Source organism: Dasypus novemcinctus, chromosome 23 (assembly GCF_030445035.2).
Source record: "Dasypus novemcinctus isolate mDasNov1 chromosome 23, mDasNov1.1.hap2, whole genome shotgun sequence".
NCBI lineage: Eukaryota > Metazoa > Chordata > Mammalia > Cingulata > Dasypodidae > Dasypus > Dasypus novemcinctus.
This window is the reverse complement of record NC_080695.1, coordinates 48,075,086-48,102,256: the sequence shown is the minus strand read 5'-3', so window position 1 is coordinate 48,102,256 and position 27,171 is coordinate 48,075,086. Positions and strand designations below refer to the sequence as shown.

Below are 27,171 nucleotides of genomic sequence, written 5' to 3'. Positions count from 1 at the left end.
GTCTCTGTGTTAGCATTTACCATATTGTTATGCCCAACTCTATCCTTCCCCAGTTGTCAGCAAAAACAGAGCACCGACAGGGCCTGACACCCTGTGCCATGGTGCTGGACACTCAGAAGGCACTTCACAAAGGATTGTTGAGTGACTGCATGACTGAGGCAGTGGAAAGAAAACAGATTGAGAAGGCATTCCCAGAACCACCTCTGAGCTGTGTATCACCAGGCTGGTAGCTGCATGCTGGTGAGCTCCTGAGGAGGATTAAATAACATAAAGGCCAGAAGCCCTCTCTGGGACTGACCTTCCTGAGCAGCTGCTTGACTCTTTGCACTGAGAGTTGCAGCCAGCATGGTCAAACCAGGGAGATCACTGAAGGACCCTCAGTGTTCAAAGCAGACACTAAGGCAGGCCTCCCATCCATGGCAGGTGCTCAGTGGCCCAGGCCTGGGTGGAGGGAGTTCTTGTGCCCCCTCATCTCCCCAGCTCTTGCTATTCTGGGTGCTGTGGTCAAGGAGCCCTCCCTGGTGTGCTCCCCCACTCTGCATTCCAGCTTCATGGGAGCCTCCTTCAGCCTTAACCTGGCCAAGGCCATGCCAACATCTGACCCCCTGCCTGCAAGGCTGTTCTTCCAACCCACCCACATCCTCGGGCTCTTCTGTAGAGCACGGATTGTGCAGTCGTGGTGACTGGGGTTGAAACCCACAGCAGGAGTAGGTCACAGCCTGTGTCAATAACCCTGAACCTCAGGTTTCTTGAACGCAAAAGGAAATCAGTGACTCCATCTCAGGAGCATGTGTCGTATTGGGGTTAAAGAAGGGGAGCTGAAGGCTCCTCAAGAGTTTCAGTGGGGAGCACCCCACAGAGCATGCCAGGGACAAGGCCCTGCTCAGGAACAGGAATGGGCGAGAGCAGTGCACGTGAGCCCATGTCGGAGGCTGGGCTTTCTCTCCTAGAGCTGGAGGACTTGATGCCAGGGCTGCCTGCTCACCCACCAATGGGGGACAAAGGCAGGGAGGGCTGGGAGGGCTCCTTATCTGCGTGAGTGCCGCCAACTCTCAGCGCTGCTGGTCTGCCCTCCTCCTGCCCCTCTCACATCCCGCTGGCATTTGTGAGACACTGGGTGGAGTTCAGGTGCCCTGGGTCCTCTCCGTGAGGACACTTGGGAGGAAATAGGAGAAGCACTTGCAAGGCTCACCTGCTTTCTTTCCTGCTGAGACTCACAAGGTTGTGCCCACCTCCAGGTCTGTCCCTTGAGGGCACCTCTCTCCATGTCCTGCATGAACACACGCTTATGCACTTCCACTTGCAACCAGACAGGTGCCATGTGGAAACTGAGGCCAAGAGGCATGCAGGAATGGTCTAGGTGCTCTGAGGTACGCAGACCACCAAGGGTAATTTAGGGTGACTTGCTTCTAGGAAGGGTTATACCCTTCCTCCTGGTTTGCTTTCAGAATGAGGGCCCCTTGAAGACTGGGTCCACTGCTCAGTAATTTCCCTTATGAGGCAGTTTTCCTTTTGACATCCCTGCATGGCCCAGTGCAAACATGCCATCATGGCCGTGGACCATGGGGCTGGGGTTGGAGGAGGAGAGGACCCCAGGGGTGTGAGCAGGGGTAACTGAGGAAAACTGGAAGCAGCTCTGCTGCTGGCCAATGCTCCCACTCTTCTCACAATGCCCATGGACTCATCCATGGGGATGGGGAGAGATGCCAAGCTGATGGGCAAGAGGATCACCAAGGATCCAGGGGCCTGCATGACTGGTGCCATCCCCAGGACAGCCTTGAACTGGCAGGCCTGGGTCAGAGGGGCTCTGAGCTTCTGGAACCAGGATGAACCCCTCCCTAGAGAGGAAGTGGCTCCAGGAGGGAGGCCTCAGTCTCCTCCTCTGTCTATTGGGGTGTTTACAGTGGGTGACCCACTAGGGATCCACAGACCAGGGAGCTGTCCATTCACCCTGGCCCTCCTTCAATTTCCCACTGCTCTTCCAAGGGCCTAGGAGAGCTGCTGCCTTGAGGATATTCAAGCAAGCTGTGTGCTCACTCCTGTGGGTAGCCTTACCTGGAGCTGCAGCGCTGATGCTGGCCAGCAGGGGGCAGGCAGCCACAGCTTCAGCTGTGCCCACTGTGCCTGCTGCAGCCTCTGGCAACTGGGAAGCATCATCCAGAGGCCTTTCTGGCTATCCACCTATTTCAGACACAACATGCACCTCCCATCATTTGCAGCCATCTCCACAATCTGAGCTGGGCTGAGGCTGGTAAAGGGCCTCTGAGAACATCTCAGTTATTCATACAGTGACTGTGCCAGGATCACTCACCCTGCAGCAAGCTTTGTGTTCAGTCCTGGATGTGGAGTGAAAAGAATCCCTGTGGCCCCTGCCCAACAGGATCTCTGCATCTGGAAGGGGAGGTGGACCAAAGCATTAGGGCAAACACAGGTTCAAGGAAAGAGCAAGTGGCATAGAGGAAGCTACACAGGGTGTTGGGAGGAGGGCTATGGCACCATCAAGTGGGGAAGGGTGGCCCAAAGGACATATTGAAGTGACACTTTCACTGTGAGTAGAAAGATGAGAGGAGCCAGCTCTGTAAATGTGTGGTAAGAGGGTGCCTGGGAGCATGCACAGCAGGGGAAGAAGCAGTGGCAGAGGGACAGTAGCACTTTGATATGGTCATGAATTCTAAAAATAGATATTGGATTATGTTTTTAATCTGGTCTGTCGCTGGGTATGATTGAGTTATGATTGGGGCTTTGATTGTGATTCATCCACATCATTAGGCCTTTGAGTCAGCACCACTTGGTGGATGGGGACTCACAGATAAAAGGCATGGCAAAGGTCAGATTTGAGGGGTTTTGATGTTTGAGTTTTGCTGTTGGAGTTTGATTTTGAAGCCTTAAGCTGGAGCCCCAGGAAGTAAGCTCACAGAGGAAAGAGGAGTAAGATGCTGGAGGGGAGGAACCCAGGAAGCCCAAACCCTCACAGACATCAGCAGCAATCTTGCTCCAACGTGAGAGAATAGACTTTGGTAAGAGAAGTAACTTATGCTTTATGGCCTCGTACCTGTAAGCTCCTACCCAAAATAAATACCCTTTATAAAAAGCAACCAATTTCTGGTATTTTGCATCAACAATCCTTTGGCTGACTAATATAGGGACCTTGGCCAGAGGAGGCTAAGAAGGCCACTGCTGATGGCAGAGCCTCACCTGAGGTTTACCTGGGGGAGCAGGTGCTTCCCAGCTCTGCTGTGTTGATCAGCAAGATTCACATTGGGATGGTGTCCAGAGAGGGAGACTTCACTCACAAGGGAGAGTGGTGAAGACAGAAAAGCACTTTGTGTAAGTCATAGCGGGACATCCACATTTAGCCATTTTGTTGAGAAGCGTGTCCCGAGGCCAGGACTATCTCCAAGGGGGGTTCATGGGGCTGCTTGTACCTGGAGGTAAAGATGTCAGGGAAGGAGGGCACAGGCAGAACAGCACAGAAGTTGAGAGGACGCACTTGCCTCTGACCCTCAATATAGTGGGAAGCCTCTGGAAGGATTTCTGGCCCAGCAGCAATATCTGACTTTCATCTCATTTCAACCACATCAAGATACAGACTGAGATGGCAATCCAGGAGTGGGAGTGAGTTTATGAAGATCACACAGCCCTGCCCAGGGCTGATTTGAGTTATATTCAATGTTCCCTCCATCACCTTCCTGTTTATTCCATGTCTATATCTGTGAATTCAATCTGTTACACAAGACTATGCGGTTTGCAGTGTTTGCCCCACATTGACTTCACCATGTACCCAGGAAGCAGATGCTAGAATGATTCCCAGTGTATTGGGCAGGAGAGTTGGGAAGCCTCAGAAACTAGTGTGGTATCACAAAACTGAAAAGAAAAGGGAGCCAGGTCTGCACCCAGGTGCATCTCCTCCTAGCCGGGGCCCGAGCTGAACACAGGCCTTCCAGGAAGCTGTGGGGAGGGACGTGTGGGCAGAACTTTGACCAGTTAACAAGATGATCTGGGTGAGGGGATAGACAGACAGACATGCAGAGGGAGTTTTGTGGAGTTTTTAGTCCTGAGAGGGCACTGGGAAGGGGACTGAAGGAGGTGATCTCACTACCTTTGTCACAGACCCAACAGAACTTGGAACCCTGGTAACCAGGCCCCCAGATTCCAGAGGCAGCCCCTTCCCAGCTCACTTGGCAGGAGACGCTCGAGAGAGCAGGATGTTCTCCTGCTGCATTCGCAGACCCCGAGGCTCAGGCCTCAACCAAAGTAGGAATGAGTCCTCTTCCAGTGGCTTTCGAAATTGGCTCAGGCCTCAGCCACAAAGCCCCAGGCCACTGATCAGGAGGTCCCCAAAGGTAACATGGGGTGACCTAGGAACAGCCAACTGAGCACCTGCCACTACTGAGCTCCTGCCTTGGCAGCCCCATGTCCCATCCACACCCAGTGTGGGAAGGCATAAGCAGGGGCCACGCTGGGAAGCAGCAGGCTGTCAGGGATGGGAACCCAGTAGGTCCTTCCCTGTCACCTGCCAGGCCATGGCTGGAAGGGTGGGAAGGTGTGTCTTGGGGATGGTTCTCATGTGGACCAGTGTTAATCCTGAGCCCTGAACTGTCATCTCCTCTCCAATGGGGCTGCAGGGAAAGGGTGACCCCCATTTGGGCCTGACCTGGATCTAGGCTCCAAAGAAGTGCTGTATCCCCTGTGGTTTGGGGAAGGCCTCTCACTGACCCTCTTGTCCCACCTGCTGGGCACTGTGTTTGCAGAACTCCATGCAGATGGTGGGGGAACAGCTGGAGGAGGGGCTCGTCTACGCCGTCTATATAGAGAAGGTGCAGGTCCGTCGAGGCCCTGGCCAGGGCCAGCGCTGGTACCAGGTGGGAGTAGGGATCAATGGGGTATGAAACAGCAGGGTGGGGGGGTCCCCAGAGCCTATCTCCCATCTGGCATTCCCCACTTTCTCTCCCAGGGCTTTCTCCCCTGATGTGCCCAATAGCCCACTTCCCAAGGAACCTGGGGCCCCCCAACCCTCCACCACACTGCCATTCCATGGACCAGGGGGAGGTCACCTCAAAAGTTTAAGAACCTCAGAAAGGAGGCCTTAGCAGGGATTTCCCTGCAGGGTGGGCTGCAGGGTGGGCCCACATCAGATCTGTGTGCATTCAGCTGCTCTATTTCTGTTTCCACTCCTTGGCCCCATGTCCCCGGGCAGCAGTCTTCATGACTGTCCTCCCACACCTGCCCCAAGCCACACAGCTCCTCTCCTTAGGAGGGTTCTTGCCATCTCCCATGACCATCCTCTTGCCCTTCTCAGGTCAGGAGCTGAGGCCTGACTTGGCTGCCAATATTCCAGAAGTGAGGAGGCTTAGAGCAGCGGTTTGGCCTTCAGTGCTGCTGGACCTGGAACATTCCTTTCCTTTTCCCCTTTCAGCACTGGTGCCCTGTGCACCAACCATGGGTCCTAAGCAATATTCCCTCCCCCCACCCCGGTAGAGGCTCTTTGGAATGGGCGGGGTGGGTAGAGGACACACAGACAGCCCTTACACCAGCAAGCGACAAAGGAACTGCCTAAGGCTGGAGCAGTTCCATCACCACTGGCTGTCTCTGTGGGTGGCAGCATCCCTGCAGCCCATATGGAATTGTCTCTTTGCATTTTCCTTTAGTTTCCTGGTCTTAGTTCTGGGTGGCAAATGGCATCATGTTGTGGCTTTGGCCCCATGAGCTGTGGAGGAAGTCGTTTACTGACCAGGTGGGTCTGCCGGACCCTGAGGTGTCAGTTCAGCTCCTCGGCCCTGCAGTGGGGTTCCTCCCCCCAGGGACACCCAGGCCCTTGTCCTTTGCCAGGTCTGGAGTCTCACCTTTCAATTACCTCCTCACCTCCAAATCAAAAGGAGGCCGAGGACCTTTCCCTGCTGGAGGCACGCACATGACCCTGGCCTCAAGGCGCTGAGGGCTTGGATACAGCAGGACTGCCCAGAGCCCCAGCCCCACCCGGGGGTCCCCCGAGCTCTGCCCCTCAGCACATGTGACTCTTCTTCCCACCCTAGAGGATGAATGTCTGGGCCCGCTCGAGGGAGGAGCACCGCATGGTGCGCATGGTCAAGGCAGGCCCGTGGGAGAACCTGGCCGAGCACCTGGTGCCCGCCTTCCAGGAGGGGGACCTTGTCTTTGTCAAGACCTTCCTGGGGACATACCGGGTGTTCACCACCACCGAGCAGGTCCTGCACCTGTTGTTCAGAAGGTGAGTGCCCGCCCCGTCCCTGCTGACTTGACTGCTCCGCCCCCAACTTGTGTCTCAGAACTGTCATTTCACCCACCGGCCTCAGTTTCCTCCTTGGGCAGGAGGGGGGTCAGGGTACCTACCTGGAGGGTTGATTGTGAGGACTAAGAGTGAGGATGCATGGAAAGTGCTTCCCTGAGCCTGGCTCCCTGGGCAGGGAGGCTGGCGGGGCAGGGTTGTTCCTTAACAGGATTTTCCTCCTCCCAGTGAAGAGGCTCCCGGGCTCCCCCCCTTACTGACCCCGAGTTTCCTCTTTACTCAGGGAGTTTGAGGTCCCTTTTGGGCCTCTGACCTTGGTGGGTAAGAGGAGGGACCAGTGTATCCTGTCAGAGGGGTCCAGGCCCACCCTATGCCTGAGAAGGTGCCACTTAGGGCACTTCTTCATCAAGTATATACATCAAGCGTCTACTAGGCACAGGCACTTCCTTAGGCAGCTTCACGCAGTGAACAAAGCCAGCCAAAGTCCCTGCCCTTCTGGGTTCCATTGGAGTTGGGGCTGCAGGCTGCAACAGGTGTCACCTTAAGCAGGGGTACTCTCAAAGAGAGTCAGCCGTGACATGCCCACGTCTCCCCTAGATATGGACGGAGCCTCCGTGGCAGAGACAGGCAAGGAGGAGGCCTGGAAATGAGGAAGTGAGTGCACTTGGGGGAGGGGGAGGGGCTCTCCTCTCCAGAGACCAGTGTTGGAGTTTGGGGGACAGGTGGCAGGGAAGGACTGGGCAGAACACAAAGCCCCACCCATCTTATGAGCTCCCTTGAGAGTAGAGTCCAGAGGGCTTTCCCCTCCACTTGGAAAGGCGTCAAGGGAAGCTGTGGGTGGGGTCCTGGGGCACTGGGCAGAGGACACTTGAACAGCACAGCCCAATCACACCCCAGGAGCCCAAACACCACCTTGTGCAGACCCACAACAGGAGGTGGTGAGCAGCCAGCTCCAAAGCTGCCCTGACCTCACTCCTGTCTGCCTGCATGGATGGCAGGGTGGCTGCACTGCTGACGTTTGGGAGGGCAGTGTCAGTGGGAAGAAGAGACACGCACGATGCATGGCAGAGGATGAGGCCGCTGTGCAGGGCAGAAGTTGCTTGGGGGGAGGGCCACGAGGGCCCAGGGGAGGAGGACAGATCTTCTTCCCTTATCCCTGACATACTGAAGAAGCTCCCACTGTGTGTCCATGCCTGGCTATGGAGAGAGCAGTCAAAACCTCTCCTGTCCTTATGGACCTGATTTTCCAATGGGAGGGTCCCTGGGGCAGCGTGGAAGGAAAGGCCCATGTCTGACTCTGCTGCCCCCTCCTGTCCTCAGCACCGTCTCCTCACTGCTGGGCACCTGGATGGACCAGTATGCTGAGGATTTCACACAACCTCCAGGCTTGCCCTGCCTCAAGCTGCTGGTGGGCTACGCCCAGGTGTATCTTCCTGGCTCTACCCTGGAGTGCCGAGCCATAGCTCTACTGTCATGGAGGAACCATCTGGAGTCCATTGAGGCAGAGCCAAAGGGTGAGGGCGCCTCAGGATGGGAGCATGTGAGCTTGTGGGGTGAGGACCAGGACTGGACCCATAGGCAGGGACTACCAGGGGTTGCCACCAGGTCAGGAACAAAGAGAAGCCCCAGAGAAGTCACCTGGAGACTGATGTCTGGGAAGAGTTTTGGGGGCTGGATCTTCCCCAGAAGGTAGTGGGAGCTTCAAGTGGGAGCTTAAAGACACTTAAAGAAATTCACGGTTTGGAACTTACCTCTTCTGCAGCTCATTTGTCAGCCCCAGAGCAGCAAATGCCTCCAGGACAACATCCACTGCCAGTTCCACCACCTGTGGCAGTCACAGGGGCACTTCCAGAGCCTGAAGAAGCTACATCTCCACCTCTGCTGCCAGCTCCTGAGTTTGTCCCAGTGCTTGGACAACAAATAGAGCCTGAAGCATTAGGTGATATAGCACCAGCTCCGGAGCTGAAGGTGGCTCTAGCACCACCACCACTTCTACCCACAGTGCTAGGGCCTGTGACACCTGTGGAGGTACCATCAATGCCGACTCTGATGGTAGAGACAGCTCCTTCCTCAGATGTTGCACCTGCAGCCATGCTGGAAGAAGTCACATCACCATCTCTATCACCAGTTCCTGAACTGGAGGCACTCCCACCACCACCTCCAGTGTCACCTACACATTTCAAGTCAGTGCCCTTTATGGAACCACAGCCTCTTAACTTGCCTTCAGCAGCAATGGCTCTTGAGGGGGAGGCAAGTCTGGCACCACCACCAGAGCCAGTGCCAAGGCTTGACCCAGCACTGGGGCAGGCCACAACCCCAGAACCTTCCTGCACTTGTACTTTGCCTTTGGAAATCAGGCTGAGTGAGGAGAATGCTAACCTCCTGGCTTTCCCTCCGGAGCTGGTGGCACAGCAGCTGACCCGAATGGATGTGGTGAGCAGCTGGATATGATAGGGTGGGGCTGGGAGGCTCTTCCCTCTGGGAACTGCTGCTCACCTTACCACCCCCTGAATCAGAATCTTAGGATCTGGGTTCAAACACTGGCTCCACTCCCAGAATTTCAACCTGGGCAAGTTTACTACTCCGTAAGCCCATGCTTCACTCCTCTGGAGAGTAGATATTGGACAGTAACCATCTCTGCCTCATGCACTGACTGGGAACATGACATGAGAGCAAAGAAATAGAAAGCCTGAGGGGGCTTCATCATGGAGGCCTGAAGGAGCTCACTGTGGTGCAGCCAACCCCATGGTGTCCCGCACAGTGCTGGTGCTCTCCATCACATTGACACTAGATAGGCCCTTGTGTGTACTGGGTCCTTAGGCAGGGACCCAGAGGCTTGGGTCCCCACAGGGACCATGCACCTGACCACATGGCATCCGAGGATGCATTATAATGAGGGTTGATGGTGCTACCTGGGCCTGTGGAAGTCTGAGGCACCTTGGGGGCTGGGGGCTGTGAGATGGACTTGAAAATGGAGCTCTCTCCCCTGCAGGCCTTGGGGCTGAGGACTCTAGAGTGCTAGGTCCCGTCAGGGAACAATGAACACACCCTGTCCTCAGCCTGCCAAGCCCCACCTGAGACCACTGGACCCTGGCCTAGGTCAGGAGGGCCTAGGGCATCTGAGCTTGGCATGGTTCCTGACATCCCCTCCTCCCCAGGATCTCTTCAAGAAGGTGGTGCCCTATCACTGCCTGGGCTCCATCTGGTCCCAGCGTAACAAAAAATGCAAAGAAGAAATGGCGCCCACCGTCCATGCCACCATCACCCATTTCAACCGGGTGATAAACTGCGTCATGTCCACCTGCGTCGGGAACCAGAGCATGAAGGACCCAGCCAGGGCCAGGGTGGTGGAGCACTGGATCGAGGTGGCCAGGGTATGTTCAGGGGGCTCTCTCTGGTGTCCTGAAACCCCACTTTATACTTATTGGCTCTCAGGACCACAGGCCCTCCCAGCCTGGAGCACAGTCCTGCACTATCCTCCCTTCCCAACAAGGCTACCTCTTCAGGACGGCTGTGGGTGTCACTCTGTGTCCATGACGTGCCTCAGGGCCTCCATCAGTGTCTATCTCATCCTGGGAGTGGATATCAGCTGTGGGAGCTGAAGCTGGAGCAGGGGGACACTCACACCCACTCTCATGGTGTATCTTTCTCCCTCCCAGGAGTGCCGAATCCTCCATAACCAATCGTCCTTCTATGCCGTCATCTCTGGTCTCCAGAGCTATCCACTCCTCTGTCTATTGAAGACATGGGAGGAAGTTTCCAGGTGGGCAGGCCTCTCTCTAGGGGACATAAGATTGGGCCAGGGACCTGGGGAAATCGCCACTTAGGGAGTCTGGGAGGCAGCAGCTCCTGGGTAGGGCCAGGCAGATTGTAGCTCTGGGTCTCCATATCACCTGAGGTGAGCTGTTTTGCCTCAACACCGCTTCCCTCCTCCATCCCTTATGGAGTGGAGCCAAATGGGAGCATGTTAAGTGTTAGCTTCTCAGCAACACACTCTGTCCAAATGAAAAAAGCATGTGCAAAAAGAGCTGCTCATGGAAAGGGATGGGAGTCCCTGCTGTGCACACATGAGAGCTCAGCTCACTAGTCCACACTGTCCTGCAGTGCTCAGATTTACCCAGTTTCAACACCACCTAGCCAGGCAGTCCGGGTCCCAAGCAGCTAAAAGAAGGTGGTTCAGCCCTTACTCCCTCCCTCCCACTCCAACCTTTTCCTTCCTTCTTGCCCTCCCCCAGGGACAGCTTCTGCCTCTTTCTGACTCTGTCAGAGATTTACTGGAAGGAGCACAACCTCTCCCATGGCAGTGAGCTGATCATCAAGGTAAAGAGGAGGCTGGGGTCAGGGCTCAGGAGGTGGGGTGGTTAGTTTTTCACTGACAGTTTCTGTGAAAACATCCAGCCTGGCCTATTCTGGACGAAGATGAAGAAGGATGTTTGGCTCATGGGCAGGGAGAGGGGATCATTGTAGGGCTCAGTGCTGTGTCCTCACAGCAGGGATGAAAAAATGGGCTCAAGAGAGCAGTCCACATGCACAAGGTCATGCTGGGGACATTGTGCATGTGGTAGCTGCAGATTTCCCGCAGTCCACTATTCCCAGGTGCTCAAGACCCACGGGACAATGGGTGAGGGGGAGGGCCTCACTACCTCATTCTCCACCCTGGCAGAGGTCCATCTCTAAATTCTCCACCCTGGAGGCAAATCCCCAAATAGTCCAGAGGCAGCACCAGCAGCAAGAGAGGGTGAGTGTGCCTGAGGCCAAAGGAGTTGGGGTGAGGTGGCCTCCAAATCAGGATGGGGGCCCTTCTCAAGCCTGTCCCTCCAGTCCACTGAGCCTGGAAAGCCTCCCTTCAATGTCCCTTCTCCTGGCCTTAGGACGGTGAGCTGTGGGAATCCTGGGGTTCTCCTTGCAGCCAGTCAGAGCAAGAACCTTGAGGAGCTGGCTCAGGGTGGCTGCAGTAGGGGAGGGGTACACATGGTTACTGAAGAAAAGTCAGTCCTGGGAGGTGGCTGCAGAGAAATTTGGGGTCTTTGGAGGCTTTAAGGGGAACTTAAGGGTTACAGCAAAGTGTCCTAGAGGAAGGCTGGGTGGTCCCTGAGTCTGAGACTGAGGAGTTTCCCACGTGGTGTCTTGGGGGCACCTGAGAGCCTGTGCTCATCCCCACCCTATCCAATGCCACAGGGTGACATCCAAGGTGTGGTCCCATGCCTGAGAACTTTCCTCACACAATTTTTGCTTTTGGAGTATGCCATGCCAGAGTATCTGGATGTGAGTTGTTCGGGGGCCAGGGTAGGGTGGGAAAGGGGCCCTGAGGCTTGGGTGGACAGGTCCTTCTGTGAGCCCTGAGCTCTCAGCAGTGAGCACATCATGTCTCCTGGGAGCCTCACAGATGCCCTGGGAGCTGGGGTGCCATGAACTTCTTACAGAAGAGTAGATGGAGGCTGGTCCAAGGGGCCTTCTCTCCATTGGTTCATCACAACTTGGACTGGAAGGTCTCTGTCACCACTCCCAGTCCCCACTAAAGGAAGCGAGGGGCTTGCCTGAGTCCATCTGTGGTCTGGGCTGCCCAGTGCATGTTGAACCTGCAGTAGTAAAGCATGACAGGGGCAGAGGGGCAATGGGCTTGACAATGGCTAGGAGCCCCTTTATGATGAATGCAAATTCTCTGCCTTCCAGGGAAGGAAGATCAATTTCGAAAAAAAAAGGAAGGTGAGTAGCTGTGGCCATCACTACAGGGGTGGGGCTGGGGTGGGGTCAGGGTGATAAACAGAGACCCTCCTGGGCAGGACCCCCCAGGGCTGCTCATAGCTTCCTCTGAAATTGAGGGGGATAGTGGGTGGGGTTGTGCATGGGATGAAGAACAACTTCTAGGAGGATGAGCTGTGTGAAGTCAGCCCTGAGGGCAGGCAGAGCCTGGAAGGGAGTGAAGAGGTGAGGGATCCACAGGACTAAATCCAGCCCCTGGACCCCGTCCCACCCAGCAAGCCCACCCAGGTTTTGATGATACATCTTCCTTTCCTTGGCTCCAGGAATACCAGATGGTGGAGGAGCTCCAGCAGCTCCAGGCGGGCTGCTGCTATGAGGCCCTTGTGCCACATGAATCATTTGGAGCCTGGTTTGCGGCCATGGAGCAGCTCAGTGAGAAGGACCAGTGAGGCCAGGACAGAATCAGGCCATAGTAGGAGCGGGATGGTCCTGGTGGCTCCTGGGTCACCATAAGACCCTGCAGTTGGCTCCTTTCATGTTTTGAAAACCTGTCCTGTGGGTTTGGGTCCATTCCTTGCTCTCCAGGATGCAAGAATTGTCAGGGACCTCTCATGCATTTCCTGTCCAAGACCTGGACTCACACAACCTCCCAGTTGCCCTCTTCTCTTTCCATGTAAAATAGCATTTAGAGACCAAAATCTACACATGAGAGGAGGATTTTGCTACCAGATTTTCTTTACTTACAGGCCTGTTCAATAAAGAGAGCTAGAAGCTCTTTTTTATTCATCGAGAAAGTGGATTATTTCAGACATAGATCAGGGACATATCAGGGAAGTGCCTGCCTGGCCTGGCCCACTGAGGTTGGGGTGAGCAAAACTACTTGGCCAGGTAGACCTGGGAAGGGGGACCCTGAGCTGGCAGGCATCAGGGCCATTTAGAATTTCTCCTTTTGGAACTTGGGTCCTTTCTGCATACTCCCCAGAAGGGCTGAGATAGCTCTGTTCTTCACCTTGGCATCCACAGGTGTGTTTTGCTTCAGGAGAAGAAGATGGTGATGGGCTGAGGGATCCATAGTGTAGTAAACTTTTGCACTGTGCGGGATCTGCAGCACTGGGGGGTGGGACAGAAGGGGGGTCAGCTGTGCTCTGGAGGACCCCAGGACACCCCAACACTTGTGCCCACATGAGAGAAGGCCCCAGCCAGGGACCTCAATTCCCTATTCCAACTCCAGGACCATAAAGGAGCCCTGGGAGTGACACCTGCCTGAAGGAAAGACTCTGCAGAGGTGCAGCTAACAATGAAGGACACTTATTTAAAGAGTGACTCTGACTCTAACTGCCATCCTCAGAATGGAGCTGCCATGAGGTCATGTACTCTCACCACCATGCCCTGCCAGCTTCACTGCTCAGGATCTAGGGGCTGAAATTGACTTTCTAGAACCCAGTGCACATACACCAAATCCAGCACTACCCAGGACAAGACCACTAAGGCCCAGCAAAGACCACCTGAGCCAGGCCTTCTGAGTGGGATCCTAAAGTATTTCTACTTTGACCCTATTTTCCAACTGTCTTTGTGGCCTAGAACAAGCTAGAAAGAAACACCAGACTGGAGTTCCTGCTCTGGCTTCAGTGACATGGTGACTCATCTCCTTTCTTAGTTGCTCCAGTCCTCAGTCTTCCTGTTCTGTAGGACAGGTCCTTCTGCCCTATTTCACACCTCCCAGCTGCAGTTTCTCATTTGAAAGATGGGAGAGGATATTGAACCTCCGTCTAGGAAAGGTGGGAGTTATTTTACTTTGCCTGGGTTAATGGCTGGGGGAGGAGGATCAGCTCACTGAGAATAAGTTACCCTCACTGTGCACAGGCATGCTATGTGTGCATTCGATGCTGGATTTTCTCTCCCCTATGGGGATAAGGAGCAGGCCCAGAAGTGTGATTAACTGATCTAAGAGCTCAGAGTCAGGAAGTCTGGCTCTGGGTCAGTGCTATTCTGGATTCTTTCACTTCCCCACTTCCTAGAATACTGAGGGGGCTCCCTCAAGCCTCCAAAGGGGATCGAGGAGACTTTGTCTAGTTTTCACTATCATAACAAGATGGTCTGTGCATATTTGGCACTTGTGTCCATCAGTCATGGTGCTTTTGGAGGTGCAGTATCACAGAACACCCTTCAAGTTGAGCCCCTCTTCTTCACCATCTTGTGAAAAGCCCTTTCTTTGGGAACCTCAATGGTGTTAGCTTTGATCTAAGTTCCCAATGCCTGGGTCTCATCCAGGGAAGGGTACACAAGGGAGATAGAGCAGATAGGGAGAAGGTGCTGTGGGCCCTGTGGGCTGCCATCGGCACCTTGTTTTTGGACAGGGTGCCTTCTCACCCTGCTGTCAGGTATACTGGAACCAGTGGGCCTCGGATCTTTAGGCTGTGGACAGGGCTCATGCCTACCCCCTCCAACACCACCCTCTCCAACACTCCTCCTGACTTACTTCGATTGTCTGATATGATTTGCACCAGCTTGTAGTCTTCTGGCTTGTCTTGATGCAGGCTGTGTTCTTCCAGGGCCTTGCTGATCCCGGCTAGAGCCCTATCTTGGCTGGTCACCTGTGGTGGATCAGGGACAGACTCTCAGGGCCTGAGTCCTAGAGCCTGATCCCTCACAGTGCAGCTGCCAGAAATCCTATGAGCCAAGTCTATTCAGGGCGGGGTCTATAGGGGCCATATGCTCTTCCCATGGACCTACAAGAGATCACGGAATGAGGCCAAGAACTCAGGGGCCAAAGAGTGACCATGCAACAGACTGTGGGAACTGAGGAGTGAAATCTGACCCTCACGCTCTCACTTCCTGCCTCCCAATCATGGGAGATGGTGTTCCCCTGCCCTGCCCCTGACCCTCCAGGACCCCTCCAGGTAGCAGTGAACACCCAGGAAATAGCACACATCCAGTGTGAGCCCAAATGTCAGAGAGGAGGAGGGGCTGAATGATACGCTACAGGTCAGCAGGACTGCCCTGGGCTCCAGGATGCAATTGTGGTCAGCAAGGTCTAGAATGCAGTTACCTTGACATGAGGGCCAATCTGGAGACAGGATCAGGACATGGGTCAGACAAGTGAGAGCTTAGTGAAACTACCCCTGCTCCTGGCCACAAGAGAGGAGCACCCAGGGTGGTTATGGAACAAGGCTCCTAGGCCCAGTCTCTGTGCAGGGGGCCATGAGTGGCTCCATATGCACACCCCATCCAGCATCTACCCCTGCTCACACCTTCATGGCCACTGTCCTGGGGCAGACGCTGTTGTCCATGCTGGTCACAGCAACAGCCCTAACTGGCTGGTATCTGCATGCATCAGCTCAACCTCCACTTTAAGACCAAAAGTCACCTGCTATCCCTGTTCTCCTCTGACCCTTCAGTGGCTCTGTCTCCCCCCATGAGAAAGTCAAGCTCTGTCTAGCAGTCACAGGGCCTGATGTGACCCACACCTCTTTGGACCCACCTCTTCCCCTTGTTTCCTGTTCCTTCAGGCCCTGGGCTCCTGGCTGATCCAGGGGCTGCCCAACACATGTCTTCCTTGGGCCTGGTGGGCTGTCCCCTCCCTGATCCTCTCTGGGGCCACCTCAGCAAGCTCTTCCAAGGCTGTGCTCACTCCACGTGCCAGCCTCAGCCCCTATGTCCACTATCCTTAGCCCTGACTGCCATTGAACTCACACTCTTCCTGCCTCTGCAGGTGGTTGTCTGTCTTTCACCATCCACCAGGAAGTCTGCTCCATGAAGGCAGGGAGGGAACATGTCCTTCCTTATGTGTCAACTGCCTGAACCACTGAGGGGCCCCAGGGGATTTCCACATGCCCAGCTCACCAGGATACTCTTGTACTTGACGTTGTCCTCATACAGGCTGACACGGACAATGCAGCAGGGCCCCCCTTGCCATTTATAGAGCACGCGTGAGGAACCATGCATGTGGTTGGTCTGCATGGCCCTGGATTGGATGGAGGGAGATGAAGAAGGCATTCCTCCAGATGCTGATGTGACTACGGACGAGTTCTGTGATGGGGAATACAAAGATAAGCAGAAGGTCTGGGAGCTCAGGGCAGCCCTGGGCTGCTCTAGAAGCTCCTATCAGTTCTAGAAGTTCTTTAGCAGTCAACAATCATCAAGACCTTTGTGGATGGGGGTGGCAAACAGGCACAGGGAAGGGAGGGTGAGGGGAGGGCCAACACGGAGAGGAGGTGGGCATTCTCTTTAAATTCCTGGCCATCTTTGGAATCTGAGACATGGTCCAGGTGGATTTTACCTTAGAACTGGAGGCATCAGCTGTATGTATAGGACACGAGTCAGCTGCATCCCTGCTGCTGAAGCCTTGGCTCCACCTGTGCTGGACACTGGAGTGGATGGTGCTGACACCACTGGATTCAGGGACATGGTGGCTGGAAATGAGGGTCAGCTTACTTTGGGGCTTCCCCCAGATTGCAAACAAATCCCTACACAGCTCCCACTGCACCCTGCTAAATGCTCTGACTACCTCAGAGATCATGCAGCATCATCCAATTTCACAGAATAGGAAACAGGCCCAGAGATGTGGCAACTTGCCCCAGTCACAGGGTTGTTTTGGTATAGAGCTGAGATCCTGTGGCTAAATCATCAGTCTTCCCAAGCCCATGCTTAGCCTGATGGTTCCCTGAGTCCAAAGACAACCCGCACTTAATGCCCAGGACAGGGAAATCACTTTTTGCTCTAAAGCTTGATGCTTTCCGGTAGGTGTTTGGCTTTGAATCTCTTACTGGCCAACTGGGATGGGGGCTCTAGCTCCTGAGACAGGTGCTAGCTACAGCACAGAGTGGCAGCTGTGAGCTTCCCAGAGCCACACCTCATGTATCCCTCCCAGTGCCCACACAGCAACTGTCATTTACATGCCCCAGATGTCTTCAGGTAAAGGTCTTATGGTCAAATCTGGAACATTTGGTATCATCATAGCCAGAAAACACCAACAACTCCAATGGCCATAAATGATGAAGGCTTACAGAGAATGTAGTTTATGCATCAAATGGGATATTCTCAGCCATAAGACATAATGAAGTAGAGATACATGCTGGAACGGAAGGGGCCTGAAGAACATAATGGTAAGTGAAAGAAGATGGACACTAGTGGCCACTTACAGGATTCCATTAGTATGAAGGCTCCACACTGGGCAAATCCACACAGAGAAGATAGATTAGTGGTTGCTAGGGGCTGGGTTGAGGGTAGTAGGGGGGGAGTTAGTACTATTGGGTCCAGGATTTCATTTGGAATTATTGAAACTTTACTGCGATTAGGTAGTCGTTATGGTTTTATAACCTTCTGAATACACTAAATACTCTGACAATGGCTCTTTAAAAGACTAAAGTTATGTTAATTTTTTTTTAAAGATTTATTTTATTACTCTCCCCTTTCATCCTCCCCTCCTCTCTGTGTCCATTCGTGTGTGTTCTGAGGCTGCTTGCATTCTCCGCGGCACTGGGAATCTGTCTCTTTTTTTTTAATTAATCAGATAATTTTATTTTTTTAAGATTTATTTATTTCTCTCTCCTTCTCCCCCCTCACCCCAGTTGTTTGTTCTCTGTGTCTATTTGCTACGTGTTCTTTGTCCACTTCTGTTGTTGTCAATGGCATGGGAATCTGTCTTTTTGTTGTGTCATCTTGCTACGTCTGCTCTCCTTGTGGGTGGCCCCACTCATGGGTGGGCTGCACTTTCTTCATGTGGGGCAGCTCAATATGGGGTGCACTCCTTGATCGTGGGGTTCCCTATGTGGGGGACACCCCTGCATGGCATGGCACTCCTTGTAGCAGTGCTGCATGTGGTCCCGCTCACCACATGGCCTGGAGGCCCTGGGTTGGAACCGTGCACCTCCCATGTAGTAGGCAGGCACTCTATCAGTTGAGCCATGTCCATTTCCCTGGTGTGTTAATTATATCTCAATAAGACCGAGGTGAAGTCCATACTGGAAGTCCATAATGTAGTTTGCCCTGAGTGGGCCTGTACAGCTTGTGAAATAGACAAACACCTGCACATTCACTGCTGGGTTTAAGAAAGCCTCAGGGGCTTTCAGAGACTAGAGGATTGGGGAGTGGCCAGATGAGTGGCTCTGACCCTGGCTCTGATATTCACCCTGGATTGCATCTGTCCCCACCCCCTCCCCACCCTGGCTGGCCTCCTGGGAATGGCATCTCCCCTCATTTATTTTGTGTGGAGCTCAAAGAGTAACTTCTCCTTACCCTGAGCTTCTGTGCAAGCTGTTTGATTCTGTGAGTCTGCCACAGGGAAGAAAATGTCTTTGTGGGAATTTGTGAAACAGCAGGTGGTGACAGTTGTCAGGCACTACTGTACTGGTTGGTAAACTACCATGGCCTTGAGTCCCCCAAGCACCAGCCTAGACTCCCTGCCCCTTTTTTGGGACCCCAGGACCTCCCTATGATCTGTCACCTAAAAGGTTCATGCTTCATGGCAGGGGCCTCAGGACCCCGACCAGGACTGGTTTTCTTTGTCTTGACCAAGCTGCCTGCCTAGCTCCTTGTGTGCCTCTGCCCACTCTCAGCCTTGTCCTGACTACCTCAAAACTAAATCTGTAGCTGTGGGACTACAGAGAAAATCCATCCACAATTCAGAAAAACAAAGAAAAGAAGGTACTCTCAGGCCCTAAAATTTCTTAATCTCACACTGGTCCCTGATCTTCTCCTTCCTGCTCCCCCTGCTCAGGCCTTTAGGCTCTCCTTGGGCTGAGAGGCCGCTGACCAGGCAGTTCCTTCCCTGCCTCTTCCTCTCATCCAGCCTCCAGAACCCCAGGAGGCCACATCACTGCTGAGGAAATCCCTCCACACTGGGGTACTCTTGGCAGCAGCCTCAGTCAATCCCTCACCCCAGGTGTGACCCCCAATCCAGTCTTCCTGGGATTTCTGCTCACCCACCCCCAGCCTCACAGAGCAGTCTGGCCTGTGCTTCAGTGGAATTTGTTCTGTCTCTCCCCAAACAGGGTGGTAATGATGAATTCATCCTTGCCTGTTGCACAAATCTGGGGCAAGTTTTGTTTTGACAACACCCAGTGTGTCTAGGGTCTTTGTCTATTCTGATAGGCTAGGATGAAATATGCTGATTACCACCCCAATACAAGAAAGTTTACACACACAGTCACGTAGGACCATGGGGAACGGACAGAGAAAGGAGCCAGCCTTGCCAAGAGTTCATTTTAAAGAAACCTCTGTCCTCTCAAGAAAACATTGCACTGTTGCTATCTTAATTTTCAAGCTACTGTAAACCTTTTCTTTCATTTGACCCATGAACCCTGTGAAAAATATTTGGATAGACCTTCACTTTGACACATTGCTTTTTTTAAAAGCTGTTTCCAGAGAGCCCACTTATTCCTAGCAAATACCAAGGTCTACATTTTCTTTCCCATCTTACCTGTGAAGAAATGTGAGGCCCAGGGAATGAAAGAGACACATCAGAGTCTCAGCAGAGAGAAGAGGAGCTGCCTTGGGAACGTGGGCTTCTAAGCCCCAAGCTCCATTTTCCTTTTCCACCATAGAAATAGACGAGTGTGGCTCCCAGGCAAGTGTGGCTAAAAGAACCCAAATTTAATGTAGATGATTTCCGTTTTTACCATGCCTTCTTCTATCCTATGTTTAAAAAAGCAAAGCCATTTCAGGTCATTGTGAGGCCAGGAAAAATGAAAGAACCTAGTGGCCACACCAGGAAGTCACAGTTGCCAGGAAATAACAGGTAGGGGCATCAGGGAGCTAATTGGAAGCAGGAGCCCCACCAAGGTTGCCCTTTGGCCTACAGGTTAAAAAACAAGATGGCGTGGCCCTAGTGCTCACTCTGCTGGCCAAAGCCTATCCAAACTTTAACTGCTCATGTCTAGGAGGCACCAAGGCCTCCTGGGGATGATGGGTGGTTGTTTGCAGAAGGGCCCCAGAAAGACCCTGTGTCCCCAAGAAGGGGAGGGAAGGTAACTTAGGAAAGGAGTTTTCCATGGTCGGTGGAAGAAAGAGCAGTTGCATGTGTGCTGGAGGTGGGTTCAGTGGTCTATGTGGGTGGGGGTCAGTCCCCAATGCCCCCAGATGTTTCAAGGGTTGTGGGAAAAACAATGACCACTTCCACTATACAAACAATGAAATGTAACATTTTTAAGCACCTAAAGGAAGGGCGTGGCTAATAAACATGGCTTGCAAGCTGAACAGATGAAGGAGCTGAGCCAAGAAGTAAGGTGAGAAAGTCAGTTAAGAGAGAGAAAAGGTACAGTGTGGCAGGGAGGAGAAGGTGGGGCGTGAGAGGAGCTGAGCTGGTGACCATGGGAGACAGAGAAAAAGAGAACAGCCAGGCACCAGTCTCCTTGTCCCACTGTCATCTGCCCTATTCTTACCCCAGGGCTACAAGAACTAGTTTGCCTGGGCCTCTGCTTCTTGAACCAAATTACTGGGCAACATAGAATTTGACCAAGAGTGGGTGCCCAGGGACTTTTGAACCCATGCTCATAGGTGCATGGGTTTTCCAAGTGATCCTATCTGTGCATCTCCCTAAAACCATTGCTGACAATAAGACAAAGGTGGCTTCTGAGGATCAGGAGCTGTGATTCAAGGGATGCCTGCATCATGGAGGTTCCCAGGGTCTCTGCAACATCCCTAGTGTCATGTCTGATCCTGGACACAGGAGGAGTCAGCTTGGGACACAGAAGAACAGGTACTCCTGGCTCTCCACCTCCTGAGATTTGATCAGTTCCTTGAAATGTCATCACACTTGTCCTCATCCACTATGTCTGCCCTTGTCTGGAACCCTCGATGAAAGAGAAGTCAATAGCACTGAGATGAGCTTCCTCCTTAGTACTTCTCTTGCTTAATAAGACCTCACACTTCCAGACTGAATGTCAGTGCTGGAGGATCTCCTTGTCCTCCATTCATCAGGCATAAGGAATGCCCTCTGGCACATTCGATGGAACAAAGCTCATTTGTCACCTCTTCTAGGAAGATTTCCCTGGCATTCCACAGGCAGCATGAACAGTTTCCTCCTCCAAGTTCCCATAGAACATTTCAGGTACATTTATTAGAATACTCATGCCCTTGAATCATGGACAGATGTTTTCCTCTTGTTGTTCCTTCCTGTGGACTTCCAAGAGGTAGTCATGCTTTATCCATTCAAACCCCTCCTAGCCCTGGTGTACACAAGGCACCTGCTGGGCATTGGGATTCAGTGCTGAGTGGGACTGGATCCTGTCCTTGGGGAGCTCAGAAGCCATTGGGGAGGGATGTTTAGATTCCCTGCAGCAAGAACACCGAGTGAGGCCTCTGCTGATGGCAGGACGGGGTCCTGGGATCCATCCTGCTCCATGCAGAGGAGCCTACATGGAGCTGGAGCTTGGTCAGCCCTGGCTGAGGGCAAATGTGGAGGCTTGGTGGCAGTGGTAGCCTTAGATCTTGTTTAGGTTAACTCAATCCAAGACAGTGGTAGGGAAGGGACTACAACGAGTACTCCTGACCTCAGGTCTGTTGGCCACTCCAACATGATTGTTACCAGTAAGTGAAGTTATAGCTAAGCAATTCATCCATCATTTGCCTCATTTCTCTAGTCCTGCCAGGGGCCCACCATGTTACAGCCCAGAATCGGGAAAAAAAATTGGAGAGGGTTCTTTCTCCATGGAGATGACAGCTTAGAGATGGGCAGGCAGACCCTGCACAAGACATCACAAAATATCACAATATAGATACCAATCACTGATACTTACTGGGAGTTTAGGATATGTCAGGCACTAACTTTAAAGTGCTTGAACTTCATCATCAAAACAATTTGGAAGCCAGAGTGTACTGCCCTCTTTTAATATAAATAAGGAAGCTGAAGTACAGAGAGGTAAAGGAACTTGATCAAGTTCTCAGCACTGAGAAGTGGTACACTGAGGGTTTGAACACTCTGAGCCCCAGTTTTCTAACTTTATAAAGGCAGCATTGCAATGGTTAACAACAGGATTGGTTTAGCATCAGTGCTCTATAGTGATGCTGGAATTTCAATGCTCTGCGATGGCTGAAGTGGGCAGAGTCTTACCTCTGCCCTCTTTTTGGCATCCTGGGCCCTTTCATGTTCAGCTCAAGGGATTTTAAATAGTCAGACATTGAGTGAGTATAACTCAGTGGGTGACCACCTGTTCCCCATGAAGAATTCCTGGGTTTAATCCCAGGAACCTGACAAAAATAAAAATAAAAAAAAGCATTTGGTAAGCTTTGGGCTCTAAATAAAAGGGAAATCCTAGGCCTCAGGGCATGGCATCTGGGTCCTCCTGACCACCCTAAGGCCCTGTACCCCTGCACCAGATGGCTCTCACCCCTCAATCCTCTCCTGTGCCTCCCTGTTCCCATGACTGTGCTCCTGTGTTTCCCCACCTGGAATCTGTTCCTACCCCTGCCACCCTCCTTCTGGAGGCCACTATCCCGCTGAGCCCACCTTATCCCCAGGACCCTGTGCTGCTTCTTCATGCTAACACCCAGCCCAGTCTGACCATTGGCCATGGTAAGAGATGTCTCAGTTCATGCCTTCTTGTCCTCCTAAGTTGGTGGCCAGGATCACTGAGTACTCCTCTCCCACCAGCCCTGAGACTCTGAAAGAAACAATAAGGAGGACCTTGTCAACGGAAGGCCACACTTGCTTTCAGGGGAAAATCTGGCCTTTCAATTAACATCTCAGGTATTACAATTTTCCAACCTTCCTCAGTGACAGAAAGCTCTATGTGGTAGCCAGATTAAGTGCTTCTTAACATTTCGGTCCCCAAGGCTGCCTTCATACCATGGAGAGTACAGGACATTTCTTGTGTTTATTTTCTTTTCCCCAAGGCTGTGAAATCACCCTGACACTCCACCAGGTAAGCTGTTTCCTGAGGGACTGGTGCTGCCTGTCACTTGAACCTCCAGTGCTCCTTCCCCCACATGGCAGGGAAAGCTGCTCTTGAGCCTGGTCCTTCTCTTAGGGCAGACAGCCTGGCCTGGTCAAGGAGCCATTCTCATGGGTCAGAGTCAGGTCTCCAGGCTCATCAGCAATCCCAGGAAGATTTGGACCTGTGACCCTCTGTGGATGTGCTGGGCTCGATGAGTCTGGGTTGTTGATTAGGCTCTGCAGCAAAAACCTCCTCATCCTGGGCCTCGCTGAGACACGGGGTCCCAGGATGTTTCAGCACAGAGAGACCAGGGTAACTCAGTGAGCCTCTGCCCAATCAAAGAGGCTGTGGGCAGAGCTACCCGGAAAGACTTTGGTGTGGCAAGAAGACCTGGACAGGGTTGTCTGTGGACATGAAGTGGTCTGGAGGGATGTGAGATTGTCCCACAGAGCTGGGCATCTGCTGTGTTCCAGGACAGTGAAGACAGCCCAGATTATTGGTGTGCCCACACTGACAACAGGCTACTGGGTGGGCTTCCAGAGAAGACGGTGCCTACCCATGCAGTGTGGGCTGGGAATGGACATTCTGGAGCTCCAAGGAAGCTAGACATGATGCCCCTGAGAGCTTGTGCTGAGCTCCACTAGGAGGATGGGAGTGACCAGTTAGCAAGACAAGGACACATGGTTGGAGGCTCCCATGGCCAGCCTTCCTGGGAGCTCATTCTCCTGAACTTGTGGGGAGAAGGGCTCTCCAGCACAGGAGTGGGGGAGCAGGGGGAAAAGATATTGTGCTTGGGCCATCTCTGGGTTCCCAGGGAGGCCTTTAAGGGATCCATTTCTTGCTGTCCATCCCAGTGTAGTATTTACCTGCTGATTAATTTAGGTGCCAGTATGTGATGTCCTACTCAGGTTCTTCTCTCTGTGGCCTGATATCAAGATGTGACAAAAGCTGACTAGCACAGGGTTTGTGTGATAATGGCCCACAGACAGCATGCCAAACCATGCACTGAATCCCCAAATCCAGAGAATACGCCAGGCCAGGCTGTACCTCCCCAGGATTGCTCCGGGGTTGCTTCATCTCACATGACTGCTGTGCCAGTTGTTGCCACATGGAACCCTTGTCTTTACTGAAATATATTAAACTGACTTATAAAGAGTTGCAAAGACCAAAATATCCAAAGAACCATTAAAACTCAATAATAGGAAAACAATGACATTAGAAAAAGACCCTTCAACAAAGATTGCATAGAGATGGTAAGTGTGTAAGAAAAGATGTTCAACATCATGTGTCACTAAGGGAATGCAGATTAAACAATTCCATTCCACTATACTCCAGTCAATGGGCTGAAATCCAGAACTCTGGCAACAAACACTGGTGAAGACGTGGTGCAAAAGGAGCACTCATTCATTGCTGATGGGGCTGCAAAATAATTCAGTCACTTTGGAACCCAGTTTGGCATTTTCTTACAAAGCTGAATAGAGGCTTACCATAGGACCCAGCATTCATACTCGTTATAATTTCCTCAAAGATTTGAAAATCATATCCATGCTAAAACCTGCACAGGAATGTTTACAGAGGTATTATTAATAACTGCTAAAAATTGGTAGTGACCAAGATGCCCAATAATACTTAATAGATAAACAAAATGCACAGCTCTACAATGGGGTATATTTCTGCATTAAAAAGAAATGTGTTGTGAAGCCTCAAAAATCATGGAGGAACCTTCAAGGCCTGTTGCTAAATGAAAGTAGTCAGTCTGCAAAGGGTCAAAGCTCTGCATTTCCAACTATATGACCCTGTGGAAAAAGCAGAACTATAGCGACAGTAAAGAGATCAGTGGTTCCTGTGGTTTTGGGGGGCTGGGTGGGTGGATGACTGGGGGGAGCACAGTGCATTATTAGGGTAGTGCAATTAATCTGTAAGCTCATGGATTGCTGGATACATGGCATGATGCATTTGTCAAAACCCGTGTAACTGTTCACACAAAAAGTGAACCCTCATGTGAACTATGGGCTTTGGTTACAAAAATTTTATCAATATTGGTTCATTTCCTGCAAGTTAATATTAAGAGAAACTGCATGTGTAGGGGTGGTATAGAGGAACTCTGCTTTCTCGGTATTTTCCCTGTAAAGCTGAAAAATCTATTATGTTTAAAAGAAGATGTAGATGTAGGCACTCTCGGTTCCCTGGTGATTAACCATCTTTACTCCCTGTTAGCTGACCTGGGTAAGTCCAATGAACCAGAGAGTAGTAGTTCCAACTCTGCTGAGGCTCAGGACTCAGCTGTCACATGGATAGTCCAGAGATTCAAGTCTCCTGAGTATACATCAACCCTAGCACCAACCACCGGTTCAGTAAAAGTGAAAGAAGAGGCATGTGTAGTAAGGTCACATCTTAGTCCAACTCCAATCACACTCAGAAATACAAATTCCAATGTAGGGTTCACTGACATGGCACTGAACTCCAGAGCCATGTGCCATGCCCTGTGGGTCTCTGTAGCCCTCAGGAGAACCAGTACCTGGGGTTGTACCTACTTTGGCTGTCTCTGGGTTCTCACTGAGGCGTGAGTAACCTAGACCCCTCTGATGACTTCCCAACTCTTTTTTGGAGACTTTTAGTAATACCAACACTTTTGTCTTTGCCATTTTCCAATTTTAATTCAAGGTCAAAAAGCAGTTGTTGTTTTTTCTTTATTTTTTTAAAACATTACTTTAAAAAAATATAAGAGGTCCCCATGTACCCCCATCCCCATCACATCACCCCACTCCTCCCACATAAACAACCTCTTTCATCATTGTGGCACATTCATCGCATTTAATGAATACATTTTGGACACTGATGCACCACATGGATAATGGTTTACACTGTAGTTTATACTCTCCCCCAGGCCACACAATGGGCCATGGCGGGACATACAATGTCCAGCAACTGTCCCTTTAGTACCACCCAGCACAACTCCAAGTCCTGAAAATGTCCCCACATCATATTTCTTCTTCCCTCTCCCTACCCTCAGCAGGTACCATGAACACGTTCTCCACATCAGTGCTACAATTTCTTCCATTACTAATCACACTAGTTCCATAGTACAATATCAATAAGTCCACTCTAGTCCATACTCTATTCCTCCATCCTGTGGAAACTGGGATGGTTATGTCCACTCCATACCTGTATCAAGAGGAGGCTTAGATTCCACATAGATGATGGATGTAATTCTCCTGCTTGCAGTTGTAGGCACTCTTGGCTCCATATTAACTTCAAAAAAGATAATAAGGAAATTAAATTAAATAAAAAAAAAAAGAAGTGGTAGAAAGTTCCCTAGAGATATATTCCTTCCTAACTATTTTATGGGGAATAGGACCTCAGTGCCTGGGAGCCACTGTAGCTTGGAGCATGTTCAGGCCCTGGCTGTGGATAACAGGCTGTACCATGCTGTCCATGAGCACCAAGGCAAGGAGCCTCTGCAGCATGAGGATGAGGAGGGAGCCTGTGGGCAGTGGGAGCCGGTGTTCCCTAAGGCCCTTAGTGATCCAGCCCTGCATGTCCCTCACTGCACACCACCTTCTAACCTCCCCCCACACCACACAAAGGACTTGCAGTCTTCTACCTGGCTCATTTGCTCAGGCCATTTCTCCCCCATAGTGTGACTTTCCTTCCTTTCTGCTGACCTCCTCCTCACCCTCCCTGGTCCAGTTTAAATGTCAACACTGTAAAGCACTCATACCTACCCTGGGCATGGAGAGTCACTTGCAACTCTGAGACAGTGCTGCTCCTTGCACGTCCAGCCCCATGTTTCAGGAAAGGAGTAATGATTCCCTATTTTGGTTGGGATTCTCCCTCCAACCTGGATGTCCCTGGACAGTAGGGTCTAGGGCTGCACCTTGCTCACCTCTCCTACCTTCCTCCCCAATGACATGTCAATTACTTGAAAACCAACTTTCTCTAATCCTTGATGGTGAGTAGAATGCTCCACTAACTGTTCAGTCAAGAAATATTCCTCAAACCATCTCTGTGCCAGATGTGGGGCCAAGTGCTGAGAGCACAGAGCTAAACATGAATGTGAAGAAGGATGGTCCAGGACAGTTGAGCATATATGTATCCATAGACCAGGAGAGAAAATGGTCACAGAGAGACTCCCAACATAGAGAAAAAAAGCAAGTGCACCTGCTCCATGAGTCTCAGACTCGAATCTCCAGTATTCTCTGGCTCAGGTTGGGGATGTAATAGAGTGATTGTTGATGAAGTGGGAGGAAGGAGGAATGTGGAAATCTCATATGTCTGGAGGATAGCATGTGTGATGGGTGGGTACAGACCACTAGGATACTGAAGGACATTCTACAGCTCATGGACAGG

At 51.9% G+C, this 27,171-nt stretch overlaps 3 protein-coding genes across 3 annotated transcripts; 2 read left to right on the top strand and 1 right to left on the bottom strand.

The window, feature by feature from the left end:
- Positions 1-4,757: 4,757 nt before the first annotated feature.
- Positions 4,758-6,902, top strand: LOC139437437 (ral guanine nucleotide dissociation stimulator-like). The gene is made up of 3 exons (XM_071211471.1): positions 4,758-4,862; positions 6,033-6,226; positions 6,842-6,902. Exons 1-3 carry the CDS (start codon positions 4,758-4,760, stop codon positions 6,900-6,902), a joined length of 360 nt encoding a protein of 119 aa, XP_071067572.1.
- A 684-nt stretch (positions 6,903-7,586) lies between these two features.
- LOC131275538 (ral guanine nucleotide dissociation stimulator-like) lies at positions 7,587-12,733 on the top strand. The gene is made up of 9 exons (XM_058286217.2): positions 7,587-7,758; positions 8,007-8,677; positions 9,403-9,618; positions 9,904-10,007; positions 10,480-10,564; positions 10,908-10,982; positions 11,423-11,509; positions 11,918-11,950; positions 12,271-12,733. The coding sequence occupies exons 1-9, from the start codon at positions 7,593-7,595 to the stop codon at positions 12,394-12,396; spliced, it is 1,563 nt and encodes a 520-aa protein (XP_058142200.2). The 5' UTR covers positions 7,587-7,592; the 3' UTR covers positions 12,397-12,733.
- LOC131275591 (ral guanine nucleotide dissociation stimulator-like) lies at positions 12,676-16,353 on the bottom strand. Its single transcript, XM_058286331.2, has 4 exons — positions 16,227-16,353; positions 15,791-15,976; positions 14,427-14,541; positions 12,676-13,057 (listed from the first exon to the last, which is right to left on the bottom strand). Exons 2-4 carry the CDS (start codon positions 15,941-15,943, stop codon positions 12,882-12,884), a joined length of 444 nt encoding a protein of 147 aa, XP_058142314.1. The 5' UTR covers positions 15,944-15,976; positions 16,227-16,353; the 3' UTR covers positions 12,676-12,881.
- Between the last annotated feature and the right edge of the window lie 10,818 nt (positions 16,354-27,171).

Excerpts from the sequence above, each read along its gene's own strand:
- LOC139437437 (XM_071211471.1), top strand. The coding sequence starts at position 4,758 with ATGCAGATGGTGGGGGAACAGCTGGAGGAGGGGCTCGTCTACGCCGTC. Across the intron at positions 4,863-6,032 it reads AGGGCCAGCGCTGGTACCAG|AGGATGAATGTCTGGGCCCG; the intron begins GTGGGAGTAGGG and ends TTCCCACCCTAG. Across the intron at positions 6,227-6,841 it reads CTGCACCTGTTGTTCAGAAG|ATATGGACGGAGCCTCCGTG; the intron begins GTGAGTGCCCGC and ends CGTCTCCCCTAG.
- LOC131275538 (XM_058286217.2), top strand. The coding sequence starts at position 7,593 with ATGGACCAGTATGCTGAGGATTTCACACAACCTCCAGGCTTGCCCTGC. Across the intron at positions 10,008-10,479 it reads ACATGGGAGGAAGTTTCCAG|GGACAGCTTCTGCCTCTTTC; the intron begins GTGGGCAGGCCT and ends GCCCTCCCCCAG. Across the intron at positions 10,565-10,907 it reads GCAGTGAGCTGATCATCAAG|AGGTCCATCTCTAAATTCTC; the intron begins GTAAAGAGGAGG and ends CCACCCTGGCAG.
- LOC131275591 (XM_058286331.2), bottom strand. The coding sequence starts at position 15,943 with ATGCCTTCTTCATCTCCCTCCATCCAATCCAGGGCCATGCAGACCAAC. Across the intron at positions 14,542-15,790 it reads TCAAGTACAAGAGTATCCTG|GTGACCAGCCAAGATAGGGC; the intron begins GTGAGCTGGGCA and ends GATCCACCACAG. Across the intron at positions 13,058-14,426 it reads AATCATATCAGACAATCGAA|TGCTGCAGATCCCGCACAGT; the intron begins GTAAGTCAGGAG and ends CCCACCCCCCAG.